The sequence below is a fragment of the Olea europaea genome, chromosome 9 (genome assembly GCF_002742605.1).
Source record: "Olea europaea var. sylvestris chromosome 9, O_europaea_v1, whole genome shotgun sequence".
NCBI classification, from domain to species: Eukaryota; Viridiplantae; Streptophyta; class Magnoliopsida; order Lamiales; family Oleaceae; genus Olea; species Olea europaea.
The window spans coordinates 2241703-2256687 of NC_036245.1; the positions used below are offsets into that span (position 1 = coordinate 2241703).

The window sequence follows — 14985 nt, forward strand, 5'->3', positions numbered from 1 at the left end:
CTATATCTTTCTTCGGAGTGATACAACGCATCTACACATTGTTTTCCTCCTCTACCAAACGATGAAAAATTTTCAAAGATAATGTACAAGGGTTGACAGTGAAGTCATTGTCACAAACACGTTGGGAAAGTCATGTTGAGAGTGTGAAGTCTATAATGGAGCAAACTGCACAGATAAGAGATGCATTACTTGATTTAGCAGAAAGTAATGAAGATCCTAAAGTGAAAAGTGAAGCCGAGTCGTTAGCAATACATGAATTTCAAAATTTTGAGTTTTTACTTGGCATGATAATCTGGTACAGGTTGTTGCATGCCATCAATATTGTGAGTAAATTTCTTCAAACCGAATCCATGGATATTGATCATGCTATCAACCTCTTGCAAGGGGTTATTTCATTGCTTGAAGAATATAGAGAAATTGGATTTGCTATTGCCAAGGATGAAGCAACAAAAAAGGCAAGTGAAATGAGAATTGAAGCTGTATTTACAGAAAAACGTATAGTTCGAAGAAAAAAATAATTTGATGAAAGCAGTAGTGATGAGGTAAAGCAATCAGCAAAAGAATCTTTTAGAGTTGAGTACTTTGTTTTTATAATTGATCAAACTCTATCTTCTCTGAGGATCCGATTTGAACAGTTCAAACAATATGATGACACATTTGGATTTTTGTTTAATTTGAAAAGGTTAAGGGGTGCAACTTTTTTAAATTTGTTGAACTCTTGTATGAATCTTGAGAAATATCTTCAACATGATGGGCGTTCGGATATCAGTGGAGATGATTTATGTTCAGAGTTACAAATCTTGATGTGTTATATACCAAGTGAAGCAACAAGAGTAATTGAAGTGCTACAATATTTGAAGACATTGAATGTTTGTTTTTCAAATGCTTATGTTGCTTACAAAATTTTGTTAACCGTACCGATTACAATTGTATCTGCGGAAAGAAATTTCTCGAAATTGAAGTTGATTAAAACCTATCTCCGATCAACTATGTCACAAGAAAGATTAAACGGGTTGACCATGTTATCAATAAAGAAAGAAATGGTTAAGCAGCTAAATTATTCAGATTTAATTGATGTTTTTGCCTTTAAAACAGCAAGACGAATAGTATTTAACTAATTGTTTCAAATATTGTTGGTTTTCATAGTTTATAATATAAATATTTTCTATAATATATTTGGTTGTTATTTTAATGTTAGTTTTTCAAGTTAGTAATGGGTCGCATAATATATTATTGAAGTTTGCATTTACGTTGATTTCGTCGGGGGGCTAATTTCTAGGCTTCGCCTTAGGCCCCGAGAATCACAGGACCGGCTCTGGGTTCGACCATTGTCATCCGTGCAGAATGATGTTCAATGCGGGTCTAGATTAGTTTGTTATGTGCCTGTTGTGTGGTCATGCTTGGAGTCTCGTTGAAAGAGGCGTAATAATTGCTAAAAACAAATTGTACTTGATTGAACTTATAAAACGAATAACGTTGAGAGTACAAACATGGTTGAATATGATGATATCAAGTAGAATGTTGTCAACCAACATTGTCAACAAACATGGTACATATAGCATGATTGTTATAAATGTTTTGTAAATTGATTACTAAACTCAAATTGTATAGAATCGTACATGCAGGAACAATGTACTATTTTCAACTTTAAGCCCCTGTTTGTTTTCCCATTATTTGGTCATCAAAATGAAAAATATGACTGTTATCCATCACATCAAGCCACCATATTTGAATTTCTATCTCTTGTGTGGAGCCCGTAACAGCTATATTTTTCATTCTCATTTTTACATTATTGGGAAACAAACGGGGCCTAAATATCAGCCATACAATTCTTATCATCTGAAACCATTTAAAGCACGTGCATGTATTCACGCATTCTATATATTCTACATTTCTTGAGAAGTTTCAGTAGCTTGAGTTTGAAGAAGAAAAGATGTCTATAGTTGTGAGAATTCTGTCGTTGGGATGGGCTATGATGATGATTATGAGTATCACAAATGTAGCAGATGGAGCAATTCCTAATGATTTGCAGGAAAAGATCTCTAAAATAAACAAAGACGGTCCTTACTTGGGTATTGTAGTGCCCAACAGTTTTGAGATGAACCCTCTTCTCCAGTCTTCAAATTTTCTTCCTCATGACACGATTCCCCACTTGGATCATGCAGGTTAGACAATAATTTACTTCAAATTTAATTTATTGCTTACTCTTATTATGTGGAAGATGAATTATTCGGTATCAAACGCTATTAAAAAAAAGAAGAAGTTATAATCTTGTCTATTACTCATTACTTTTGTCTAATATTTCAGCACAAAGTTGTTTAGATATTGTCTATTACTCTCTCAGTCTACGCTTTTTTAACAACATTTCAGTGGTTGGCATATGTTTTGCGTCTACCTAAAGAGATTTTTGTTTATAATAATGTAGTGATTTAAACTGGACATGTTAAAAGAGGAAGGGGAAGATCGAACTTAACATGACATATTATATTTATTTTCAACATCTAATTCTTACGTATTTTTAAAAAAAATAAAATTGTAAATTCCATTAATAGTAACTGTACTCTCACTTATTGTCAATGAAATAACTGTGGTACACTTTAATTTAATGTCAATACAACTCAAAATATGTGACCTATTATTGTTGTTGTTTTTGTTGTCAATCTGCTTAAAAAATGTTTTCAAGGAGATAACAAGAAAACAGCATAATCTCCAGTTACAATATTTCAAACTCTTATTTTTATTTTCTTCATTTCGGCATGTAAACAGGAAGAAGGTTTCGAATTGGAACGCTGGAAAATCGAAAAGTTGTCGTTGTCATGTCCGGAGTCAGCATGGTAATGAAAGTACAATGATTTACTTATTCCTTTAGGTTTTTATAGGTAACAACATAATTAATTTAAATTATTATTTTACAGCTTAATTCAGGAGTAGCAACACAGCTGCTGCTAAGTATGTTCAGGATCCAAGGAGTACTTCACTTTGGATTAGCGGGAAGTGCAAATCATGAAAGTCAAATAGGAGATGTTACAATCCCAAACTATTGGGCTCATACTGGCCTCTGGAATTGGCAGGTAACCATAATTATGTATTTGCTCAATCAACAATAATCTTCTTCATTTGCTTAAAATAAGCATATTTTCTAACAGTTATCTCATTACGTGAACCTTATCATTCAGTAACGTGTAAAACCCATTGATTTAAGCGTCATGAAAACTGTCAAAAAAAGCTTTAATGACTTTGCACATTTTTATGATCAGAGGTTTGGAGATGGACGTGATGATGAACTTGCATTTGAATCCGATGGAGACTACACAAGAAAATACGGTTATCTTAGGTTCGCCGATTATGAAGTTGGCGAAGTAAGTGTGAATTCTTCAGACAACCTTCTCAACAGAGTGTGGTATCAACCGGAAGAGATATTTCACGCTGATGGAAAATCTGAGATTAGACAGCATGCCTTTTGGGTTCCTATTGCGGAACGCTACTTTTCACTTGCAAAGAATCTTGAGATTAATTTTCTACTATCTTGTCTTAATCTTAAAGAACTTACACACTAACCATGAATATGCTTAGCCCAGAAGATCGAAACATTTTGTTTACTTTAATTTAGTTTTTAATTCCTTGTCTGTACAGGATATTGTCCTCGAAAGGTGCAATTCTATTGTGTGTTTATTTGGAACCAAACACATTAACATTCACGCCTCTTTGCACTCTAACTAAGGTAGTTAGAGTGCGAAGAGGCGTGAATGTTAATGTGTTTGTAGACAATGCTGCCTATCGAGAATTCTTGAATTCTAAGTTCGAGGCAACTCCAATCGACATGGAAAGTGTTGCAGTAGCCCTTGTATGTCACCAACAAAGGACGCCTTTTATAGCAATTAGGGCAATTTCCAATATACCTGGTGGCACTTCTTTTGTTGACGAATCTACCATCTCTCCACTAATTGTTCAAAATACAGTCAAGGTTGTGCTTAAGTTTATTTCTTTGGCATCGGAGGAAAAGCTAACCCTTGATGCGGCTGAGTGAAGTTTGCCAGCTAATGGTTTGTGTATATTCTAGTGTTGTCAGTCGATTGAACTCGACTTGACTCAATAAGGCTGTTAGCCAATGTTGTATGCACTTTAAGTTCGTTATTATATAAAATCTAGTCGATGTATTCGACTCTATTAACAGTGCTGCTAGTATTTTGATTGCATTACATTTTTTATCTTTAATGGAATATGTTGATAGACAACCAATGAATTTGTCTTTAATTTGAATTTTTCTTTAAAAGATCAATGAAGTATAGATTCAATCCAAAACGCACCAGGAATTAGTTGAGGAAATACAAATGTAAACAATTAAAAGAATAAAGAATTGAATTATTTTACCTTTTTTATTTAAGTGATAAAGAATTATAATTTGTATAAATAAATACAATATTAACTTTTAAAAATGATATTTAACTCTAATTCGGACTCAATTATTTGATAGTTTTTTATGACTTGATGGTTAAAGATTACAATTCCGTTAATTTTAGTCAAAGCCTACTTAAATTCTTGTTGAACTTCACTAAATAGTTCACAACTATGTGCGACTCCTAACCGAAACGTTCCAATATAGAAATACAAAGTTTCCAGCATTTTACTAAAAAAACTAAGAGAAAGTAGAAAACCCTTTTTTGAGTTTTAAAAATATTATCTAGAATTTTTTAAAATTTTGGATTAAAAAAAAAAAAAAAACTCAAGCAACTTAGAAGGGATTAAAAATCTCATTGGTCTATTAAATTTCAACCTTCTTTTGTAATAGTTATCGGACTTTAATTTTTTCTAAATAGTTACTGTATTTTTAGCAATATTTCCTCCAATGAATTCTATCCCCTTCTAATGTGAAAAATAACAATTATAATATAAAATTAGGCGGAAATATCAATTTTTTAAACGATTAAAATTAACGGAAGGGGAACGACGTTAAGCCCTAGTTTGATTTTGATTCTTTGATAATCGATTTAGTGAAAAAATTATATTTCAAAAAATGTGTAGTTAAAAAGTGAAGAAAAATTATAGGCTCTTGTGCAAATTATTTCATTCGGAGAATGTGTTGTTCAAAATAATTTTGAAGAAAATTGATTTTAAAAGATAAAAATCAAACAGGAGCTTAACGTAATTGCTATAATAACAAAACAAAACTTTGAAAATATAGTGAATAATCGAAAAAAAATACCATTAGGCAATTACAAATCTCGTGATTACATTTAACCTCCGTTATGGAAGAATTTAGAAACAATTTAATTTATAAATATATGAAAATAAGTGAAAAAATAATTGAATTTATTTGTTAACTCATTTGAATGAGTGGTTTTTTGAAATGCTAATGGCTCACTAAATTCTTGACTTTTGATCGGATTTGACCAACTCTTGTGGAAGCCTGTTTGATGAAATGCAGTTTTTGGCTTCTGGTTTGGTGCAATATGACCATACACGTCGTGGTTTATGGGCGTTGGGTCTATTGTTTTGTGGACCAGATAATCTCTTTTTGTTTTCTCTCAGATCTATTTTTCATTCTCTTCAATCTTGAGTAAATTTCTTGATGTACTGAGCATATATTTGTGAGATTGGAGAGTGGTTTACTATGATAAACATTCTATGTGGGACGAGAGAGAAAACTTGAAGAAATCATATATTTGTACAAACTGATATTGGCTTGATTTTAGTGATTCGGGGTAATATCTACTACATAGATACTCAGCGTCTGAGTTAAATTTAGAGCGTTGAACATCTAGACCCATTAGTGGGTGAAAATTCCTCGATGTACGATTTTTAGCATTCTTTAATTTTACTTTCTGAGATTACTTTGTTAAATAAATGATTTTGTTAAATAAATGATTTGGGAACCAACAAGTGGTATCAGAACCACAGCATTATTAAAGCGAGGTCCTGCTTGTTTTTAATGAAACCCTAGCTTTTTGAAAGTGATTATTTTTTGAAAAATCGTTCAATCTAGATTTTTTTGTGAAAACAATTAATTTGATCTACCTTCGATTCAACTTGTGGTTAAATCTCTTTCAAACCTTTGTATTTATGGGTTAGATTTGTAAAGATCTTCAATGTTTCTGGGAAGTTTTGAGGTTTTTTTATATTCTTTCCTAAAAAACTTATAACTCGATTTTGATCTAGTGGAATTTGTGCTTTTCACACTGGTTTCTGGCAATACTTGGTAATTCACTGCTGAGTTGTGATGATTTCTTTAACTTGTTCTTAGTTACTGGTGAGTTAACCCACTCCAATTCTTACCGATTTCTTGACCCACTCTTGAATTTTGCTGAGTTAATGTGACTCGTTGAGTTCTTGCATAATATTTTGGTGCCTTGATTCGATTATGATGTTCTTTTATCATCTACTTCATTTTTAAATAGGACTCATGGTGAATTGTGGTGCTAGTAAAGATAGATTGACTAATCACAAAATGAAGATACATCAACAGATGTCACTTGGGAGCTAAATGCAACTATCAAGATGAAACTAAGAATCCCTACCCATTGATGTAATCCAAAAAGCATTTGGTATTTTTTTTTGGTCACCCGATCCAGCTCCTATTTGTTTACCTTTTTAAATCCCTTCACTAAATTTTCTACATCAAAATTTCATATGCTCTATAGTTCTTACCTCGTGAAAATATTTTCCCTCTATAGCTTGAGGAGACACAACTTCTGTGTTAATCACCTGTCGAGATTGTGAGATGCGAAAGCTTTGTAGGGATTGTGGATTGGATAAACTATTCTAATGGGCCACAATGAATTGGGTTAGAGCACGTGAATTGTGGTTTGGGCCTAAAAACTATATAATCAGATTAACAACATTTAATAAGTGTTGCAAAAAATTAGTCTATTGAACAATATAAACAACGGTTAATAAACGTAACAAAAAGCTAGTCTATTTCATATTAATAACGCTTACCAAATGTAGTGAAAGGTTTTTCTTTTGGCAACATTGTAAAAAGGTGACATTAGCAACATACATTTAAAAAAATGCTGTCAAATCTCAATTATTTTTATCAATGGCAACATTCACTTATTAGAATGTTGCTATAGATTCATTTAGCAATACTCAAATAACAAATGTTGCCTTTTATGTGTTGCAAAAGGCCATTTTGTTTTAGTGATCTATCAAATAACCTTTATAGCTCTGAATATTTTGAGAGGTGACTAGAATTTTGGTTAGTGAAGAATGAGTTCATTCTTTGTGATTCACGAGCGGAAAAGAAGTCCAAAGTTTCTAAAACGGTGTTTGAGCACGTAATTGACGATTTCTTTAGTGATTACAGGTTGGGGGTTAAGGTATACTAAAATTTAGATTTGTCTAGATTAATTCGATAAATTCAATATTTTCAATTGGATTAATAATTGGCACGTGTGTCCAAAGTGTCCCCCGCGCCCCCCTGGTGGTATTTACTTTTCAGCTTTTATATTTATGCTTGATTGATTGCTAGGGTGTAAATTTATTTTAAGTTATCTAGACCTTAATGATTTATGACTATTGCAAGTTATTATTAATTAATTTTTAATTTCTCATATTATATATTGTCACCCCTCTCTAGATACTAATTGGGTCGAACCTTGTTTTGTAAACTTTGAAATTTTGAATTGATAACCATCCCAATAATATATTATTTTATATCTAATATTCTCTACATCGTTCCATAATATTAGTTGACGTGACACCAAAATTCTACCCCTTAAAAATAAAAAGCACCAAATTTGACCTTTTCCTTTTTTCAAAGTTTGCAATCGATAGCACTCCTGCATTGTCGGACATCCAGAGTCCTCAATTTCTATTCCATCAAAGAACTAACAATTGAAATCCTAGTTAAAAGATCAAACAGAACCTACTATATGACCATAACTAAAAAGCATTTAGAGCAACAAAATAAATAAAAATAAAGCCAGTGAGATGTGCCTTAATGCCAGCTTGGACTCCCTACTTAAACATGAATTGCTCCTTATCCGTGAATCCAATCACATAAGCTTGACACTTTGTTCTATTAGTAGGGTTGATATAACTTTGACAGATAATTGACTCTACAACTTTTTGACCATTTTTCACGACATTATTACATCTTAATTTCAGTAACATATCACATAACTTTTTATAATGGGAAATGCTTGGGAAACAGGGGGGCGGTCCATTCTTCACAACATTATTGCATCTCAATTTCAGTAACATATCACATAACTTTTTATAATGAGAAATGCTTGGGAAAAAGGGGGCTGACCGCCCCCCTGACAAAAACCCCACAAACAGGGGGGGTCGTGCACAAAAAAATGGGACCCTCCCACCTACTGTGGGGTTTCTACCCAAGCACGTCCCTTTGATAATATATAAAAGGAGATCAGGCAATTTGATAGGTTTACCTCAAGAATACTGAATATAAACCATATTTTGATAACAAAAAACTCCCTTCAATTGCAAATGGATTCAGTTCAGAGATTGAAATATTCACTGTTCATTATCCAGAAAATAATTGTTAATTTTGAGGTTTCTTCAATCAAGACTTCATTCTAACTATTTAATTATATTTTAAATACCGTAAACATGAATTTTATTTGTTTGAAACAATAAGCAAAAACAGTCCAACATTTTTTATTAAAGTAGAAAAACATAATCCAATCAGACATGATCAGATAAGTTTAGGTGTTTATGTAGACAACCACAGGTTTTTAACTTGTACTTTTAGTGGGGTTTTCAACTTTATTGTACCATCTCCAATAGTAATACAGGAGAGAATCTTCAGTGGTGCACTCGCCCAATGCTGAGATGCCATCTCGGCGGGTGACCCACACACCTCGGTGGTGTGTGGGGAGCCACCCGCCGAGGTGGCTCAACCTGAGTGGCGATGCGACCGCCCTATTGAAGTTTCTTTAATAATACAGATGTATTTGTCACTAATATGTTGGAACAGCATACTGTCATGGAGACAAACTTGATATTTATATTTTACGAGATTTGACCATAAGTTTATTTTTACAGTTAAATAGTCAATTAATAATTCATTGTGTTACCTGCAGACAAGAATTTTGAGAATTAAGATCGTAAATTTAGTCCTTGTTTGGCTTCAATTTTAAAATTTATTATTTCACAATTTTATTTTCAAACACACATTTTATGGAACTTGCAGATTTTATCAACTCTTCAACAAAAAAATTTATCAACTTTTATCAAGATTTATAATCACTACAAAAAAAAAAAAAAAAACACTGATTTTGCGACAAAAAAATGTTGTCGCAAAAATTGATATTTTGTTGCAAAAACAAATTACCAACAACAAGATGTTTGTAGCAGGCATTGTAGAGGTATTTAAGTCACGGAATGTGCTTTGCAACATCTTTCACTCATTTGTCACATTAATAAACTTGCAATACTATTTGTTTGACACGAAAAGTACGAAATAGCAGCAAGATATTTGTCACCACAGTTTCGTTGCAATGCATATTTGTCGCGAAATATTAAAATGGAAACAAGTCAGTTTATTGTGATTGTTGCAATAAAGTTTTTGCAAGAAAAATATTTGTTACAAATATAATTTACAATGCGTTTGATGTGTTGGATAATATATTTAAATATATTCAACATTTGTAGTAGAATTTAATGTTAACAAGTTATGTTTGTAATTAAATTTATTTCGCAACACAAAGAGTTTTTCATGTCATCATTGGTGCAACGATGCATCATTGTTGCCTAATTTGTTTTGTAATTATTTATATGTCACGTATTTTATTTTATGACGTATAAAATTATTGCGTAAATTATTTTGTGACAATAGTATTTATTTATGTGATAAGCAGTGCTTGTAATTAAATTTATTTAGCAAAATGTAACCTACTTTATTAAAAATAGACCATGACTTTACAAAAAGAATGCTTCAATGTACAATTATTAAAATTTAAATGATTTCATGGTACAAAAAAACTCATCATTGTCAACCAAACAGATATAAATGAAAGTATTAATTACAAACTTCGTTACCTCCAAAACCAAAACAAATACCAATAAAATATATGCTAATAGTTTCATGATCGGATTACTTAGTACGGTTCGCCAAACCTAAAAAGAAGAAAATAAAACTCCAAAGACTGAAGAAATAACAAATAATTTACAAGATAATGAAATAACCTTCTTGACTTCAAGATATACTTTCAGCTCAACCACACACTATTATTTGGTTAAATGAGGTATCTTGTAAAGACAAGTTTGACAACTTTAGTTAAAGATGAATGTATAAAAAGCAGTGAAATATTAGCTAGAGGAAAAATATGTCAAATATCTCATATTAACAAGATAGATGATGCAAAACATCTAGGTTCAATTCCTATAAGATGTCTGTGACTACAAATTTAAAACAAAGTACAAATGCGAAAAATTAATAGACATTTAAATTTATTTCTACTGCAAGATCATCAACAGAAAAAAAAACACACAACAAAACATAATGATAATTTTGAACCCATAACATTCAATCGAATTTGAACCTTAATTTTATTGTAGATCTATGATATTCCCCTACAACCCAATAAATAAATTGACAGCAGCCCAATAAACGAATTAATAGCAACCGAATATACCAATTTGCATTTCACAATATTCCCCTAAATTGATAACAATTTGACAAAAAGATATATCTTGCCCGTCAATTTTTTTGTAAAGCAAAAATATAATTTTTTGTTGGCACAAGCTTTCTCACAATTAAAAATTTTGAAATAAATCATAGCCCCACAAAACCTTTTTTTATTAATTTTTTTTATTTTTTGTAGGAAAAAGTGAATTTCACCCACAAATCTCAATTTGTCTCCCAAGATTTTGTAGGGAAATTATAAATTTCTTATAGTGGGCAACTTGCAAACGTTGTTGAAGACATATGGCAACATTTCTTGTTCTTTGCAAACAATAATTTTTTTGTAACAATATTTTTCTTCATCTATAAAATTTTTAGCAACAAATATTCCTTGTCGCAAAAAGTAGACTCTATTACATCACCAATGCTTTGTTTCAAGAAATAAAAGCTTGTCGCTATCAGTTTCCCACCAAAAAATATTTTGGCCTGTTACTTCCATCGTGTTTTTGGTGACTGTCTTTATTGTTTGTCGCGACTTCTCACATTTCACGACAACTTTAATTTGTCTTATATTTTTTGATTCTTATTTCTTTCACCACAATCTTAGCGACAAATTTTAAAAATGTGTCACACCAAATCACTTACTTCAACAACTTTTCTCATGTCATAAAAAAACTTTTTACGAAATCACAATTTTGTTGTAGTGAATCAATTAATTTTCCACAGAAGGTATAGAAAAGATATGCGAGTTAAAAGTGACTGCACTCCTAGGTCAGTGTCAAGTTCGGACTTGATACGATGCCTCAGCCACCAGATATTACGAAATGTATTGAAATTAAGTGGATATTAATTGATCCTACAGAATATTAAGGAAAAAAAATGTTTGATCAGCTTAAATTATTATTCAAAATTTTTTTTTTTTTCAAAGCATTAACCTTTTAGCAGATAAGCCAAAGGCTAAGCATGCATGGACGATCCACATGTTGAGTCTGAAATGGAGTACAGAGACTTAAGAGAAAGATACAATTGGATGACTGTGGTGCAAGTATGGCACGATCTACTTGTACATGTGGATTGATTAATGACAAGATCTGTACCCAATTTGAATTTATCCGCCTCGAACGTGTTTAGTTGACCAATGTTTACATAATCAGTTGGCAATATTATAACTTTGTTAGATTCTAATAATGCATTAGGAAAAGATGATATCTTTACTTAATGCATTACTCTAGTTCAAAAGCATGTACGAAATTATTTGAGTTGAAAAGTAACTAAATAGCATAGCCTTTGTTTGTCAAATTTATAAGTGATTTATAAATATTAATATTAGTGGATCGTATAAAATTTGTGGATAGTAAACCAAGTAAAAATTAATATTTGAGTTGACTGAATTCATAAGCGTTCTATAAATTGGTTGCTAAAAACAAATTGTAGTTGACTGAATTTATAAATTTTTTTTACAAATTGATTGCTAAAAACAAATTGTACTTGCAGGAATGGTGAACTATTGGATCAAAGTTGGAATATCATCCAATCACTTCTCATAAACTAAAACTACTTTAAAAACGTGTGTATTTTTCCAATATTCATATTCTATTTCGTTTCTTGAGAAGTTTCAGTAGTTTGAGTTTGAAGAAGAAAAGATGAGTATAGTTGTGAGAATTTTTTCTTTGGGGTGGGTTATGATGATGATTATGAGTATTAAAAATCATCTTGTGGCAGATGGTGCAATTTCTCTTGCACCTGATCCCACGCTTCCCTACTTGGATTTTGCAGGTTATACAATTATTTACTTAAAATTTGATTAATTGGTTACTTTGACTATGTGGAAGATGAAGTATTCGATACCATAAGCTATAAAAAAAAAGTTATAATCGTCCATTACTCTTTTATTTTGTCTAATATTTCTATATAGTGTCATTTAAATTTTGTCTATTACTCTATCAGTCTATGTCTTTCTTAAAAATATTTAGAGGCAGTTGGAATATATTTTGCTTGTACGTAAAGAGATTTTTGTTTATAATAGTGAAGTGTTTTAAAAAGGACACGTTAACAGAAGAAGACATAGGTAGATCGAACTTAACATGGTAACTATAATAGTTAGTTTAAACCTCTAAATCCTTTAGGTATTCGAGTAGATACATCATTAAGAAAAAATATAGTAAATTCCATTTAGCACTCACTGAAATTTACTCGCAAAGTGATAATATAATGACGAAATGCAATGCTTAGTTATCATTATTGTTGTCATCTTCTTAAAATATGTTTGATTCTACCAAATCTTCAAGGAGACAACAATGAAATAGCATAATCTCTAGTTAAAATATTCCAAAATCTTATTCATATTTTCTTGATTTTCTGCATTTAAGCAGGAAGAAGGTTTCGAATTGGAATAGTTGAAAGTCGAAAAGTTGTTGTCATGTCTGGACTCAGCATGGTATGTTCATTTTCGAGGAAATCCCCCCAATGGTCACTGAACTTTGTAGAAAATCCTCTTGGAGGTCATCGAACTTTAATACGTCCTTGAACTTTTTCAAAGTCTCCCAAGAGGTCATCGAACTTCAAAACGTCCTTGAATGGGCACTGAACTTTGTAAAAAGTCCCTGGGAGGTCACTAAATTGGTTGTGTATGTGGTCCCAATTTGCAACATTGAATGACCTCTTTGGGGGATTTCGATAAAGTTCAGTGACCATTTAGGGACGTTTTGAAATTCGGTGACCTCTTGGGAGACTTCGTCAAAGTTCAGTGACTATTTTAGGGACGTATTGAAGTTCGGTGACCTCCTAGAAGATTTTCTGCAAAATTCAGTGACCATTGGGGGGATTTCCTTGTTCATTTTCATAATGAAAATACATCGATTTATTTATTCCTTTCCTTTTTTAGAGGTACACCATAATTAATTTAAATTATTATTTTATAGCTTAAAACAAGAATAGCAACACAGTTGCTGCTAAGTTTATTCAAGATTGAAGGAGTACTTCACTTTGGATTAGCAGGAAATGCAAATCCTGAAATTCAAATAGGAGATGTTACTATCCTTAATTTTTGGGCTCATTCAGTCGTCTGGAATTGGCAGGTAACAATAACCAATAAATCAAATGAAAAAAAAAAAAGTACTGAAAAGAGAGAGAATGAAAGTCAATAGATTTGTGAGTATTATATTAAGAACCAAAGTCATATATTTATAGAAAAAAATGTGGATATAACGGAAATAATTTCTAGAGTTGTAGGGGCACAGTTGTAATAAACCTACAATTTACAACACTCTCCCTTGAATAATACATTTCAAAATATTTGCCTCATGTAAAACCTTATTTGATAAAAAATCAGTGGGAAAAAATTAAATAAAGGAAAAAGAGTACAGTTATTTTGGAATATTAAAAATAAATGATACCTTATTAAAACCTTGTTAAGAAAATCCAATAGGATAAAACCTAAATTAAGGAAAAAGAGTACAGTTACTCCCCCTGATGAAAATCACTGAAGATCATTGAATGTAGATGTTGGTAATATTTTTCTTAATAAATCAGTCATATTGTTATTTGAGCGAATTTGTTGAATATCATTGTCGCCATTCTTTTGACACTCGTGTATGAAAGAATTTTGGACAAATATGTTTCGTCATGTCACCTTTTATATATCCTCCCTTTGAGTTGTACAATCAAGCTACATTGTTTTCATTTAAAATTGTTGGACTATCTTTTATTGACGTTAACCTTAACACACTGAAAACACGAAAATTTATAGAAAAATTTATTTGTACTGTATGCTATATTTTTTACATTTTGAAAGTTGAGGAGTTAAAGTGCAACAATATTAAACATAATTTTATTTTGGCCAAATAATTAGATTTTGTTAGAGCGATACTTAGTATATCAATATGGGGCTCGCTGGATAGCTCGTAATTAATCATACATTTTAGGCTTAAGAAAAAGTTGATTCAAATAAGTCCGCCCAAGTTATTGAACTTTAAAGAAGTTGTCAATAAATAATTTTTTACGTTTGTTTGTTTTGTGAAAGTGGGCAGCTGCATAGTTGTTGAGATTGAATTAAAATTTGTTGTTTTGGTTGAACTGGATAGAAATTCTAGGTAAATTGGACTTCCACTTTCTATAGGACACTTGTTCTATATTTATTCATTTATGCAACCATTCCCCAAATGGAAAAAAGTCAGATTTTTTTTCACCATATTATATAATATTTATAGGCACAGCAGGCTGAAAATAAAGTTGGAACGTGATTTTGGTTTTATTTCTCCAAAAGTTTATTTGATCTAACAAGGTAGGATAAAGAGGCGCAGTTGTTTTTTTTCCCGTTTCAAATTATTTTTTCATGTTGTCAAATTTTTATATTTATGAAAGTTAAAGATATAATATGTTATATATGATATGGTCAT

The 14985-nt window shown here is 31.4% G+C and overlaps 1 protein-coding gene and 1 pseudogene across 1 annotated transcript; both read left to right on the plus strand.

Moving 5' to 3' along the window:
• The first annotated feature begins 1847 nt into the window (after positions 1 to 1847).
• On the plus strand, positions 1848 to 3778 carry LOC111399394 (bark storage protein A-like). Its single transcript, XM_023026675.1, has 5 exons — positions 1848 to 2165; positions 2767 to 2834; positions 2916 to 3071; positions 3258 to 3509; positions 3634 to 3778. Exons 1-5 carry the CDS (start codon positions 1934 to 1936, stop codon positions 3718 to 3720), a joined length of 795 nt encoding a protein of 264 aa, XP_022882443.1. The 5' UTR covers positions 1848 to 1933; the 3' UTR covers positions 3721 to 3778.
• An 8504-nt stretch (positions 3779 to 12282) lies between these two features.
• Positions 12283 to 14985, plus strand: part of LOC111399812 — a 55698-nt pseudogene continuing 52995 nt past the window's right edge.

Coding starts and splice junctions, on each gene's coding strand:
- LOC111399394 (XM_023026675.1), top strand. CDS start 1,934: ATGTCTATAGTTGTGAGAATTCTGTCGTTGGGATGGGCTATGATGATG. Junction 2,166..2,766: donor TCCCCACTTGGATCATGCAG/GTTAGACAATAA, acceptor GCATGTAAACAG/GAAGAAGGTTTCGAATTGGA. Junction 2,835..2,915: donor TCATGTCCGGAGTCAGCATG/GTAATGAAAGTA, acceptor ATTATTTTACAG/CTTAATTCAGGAGTAGCAAC.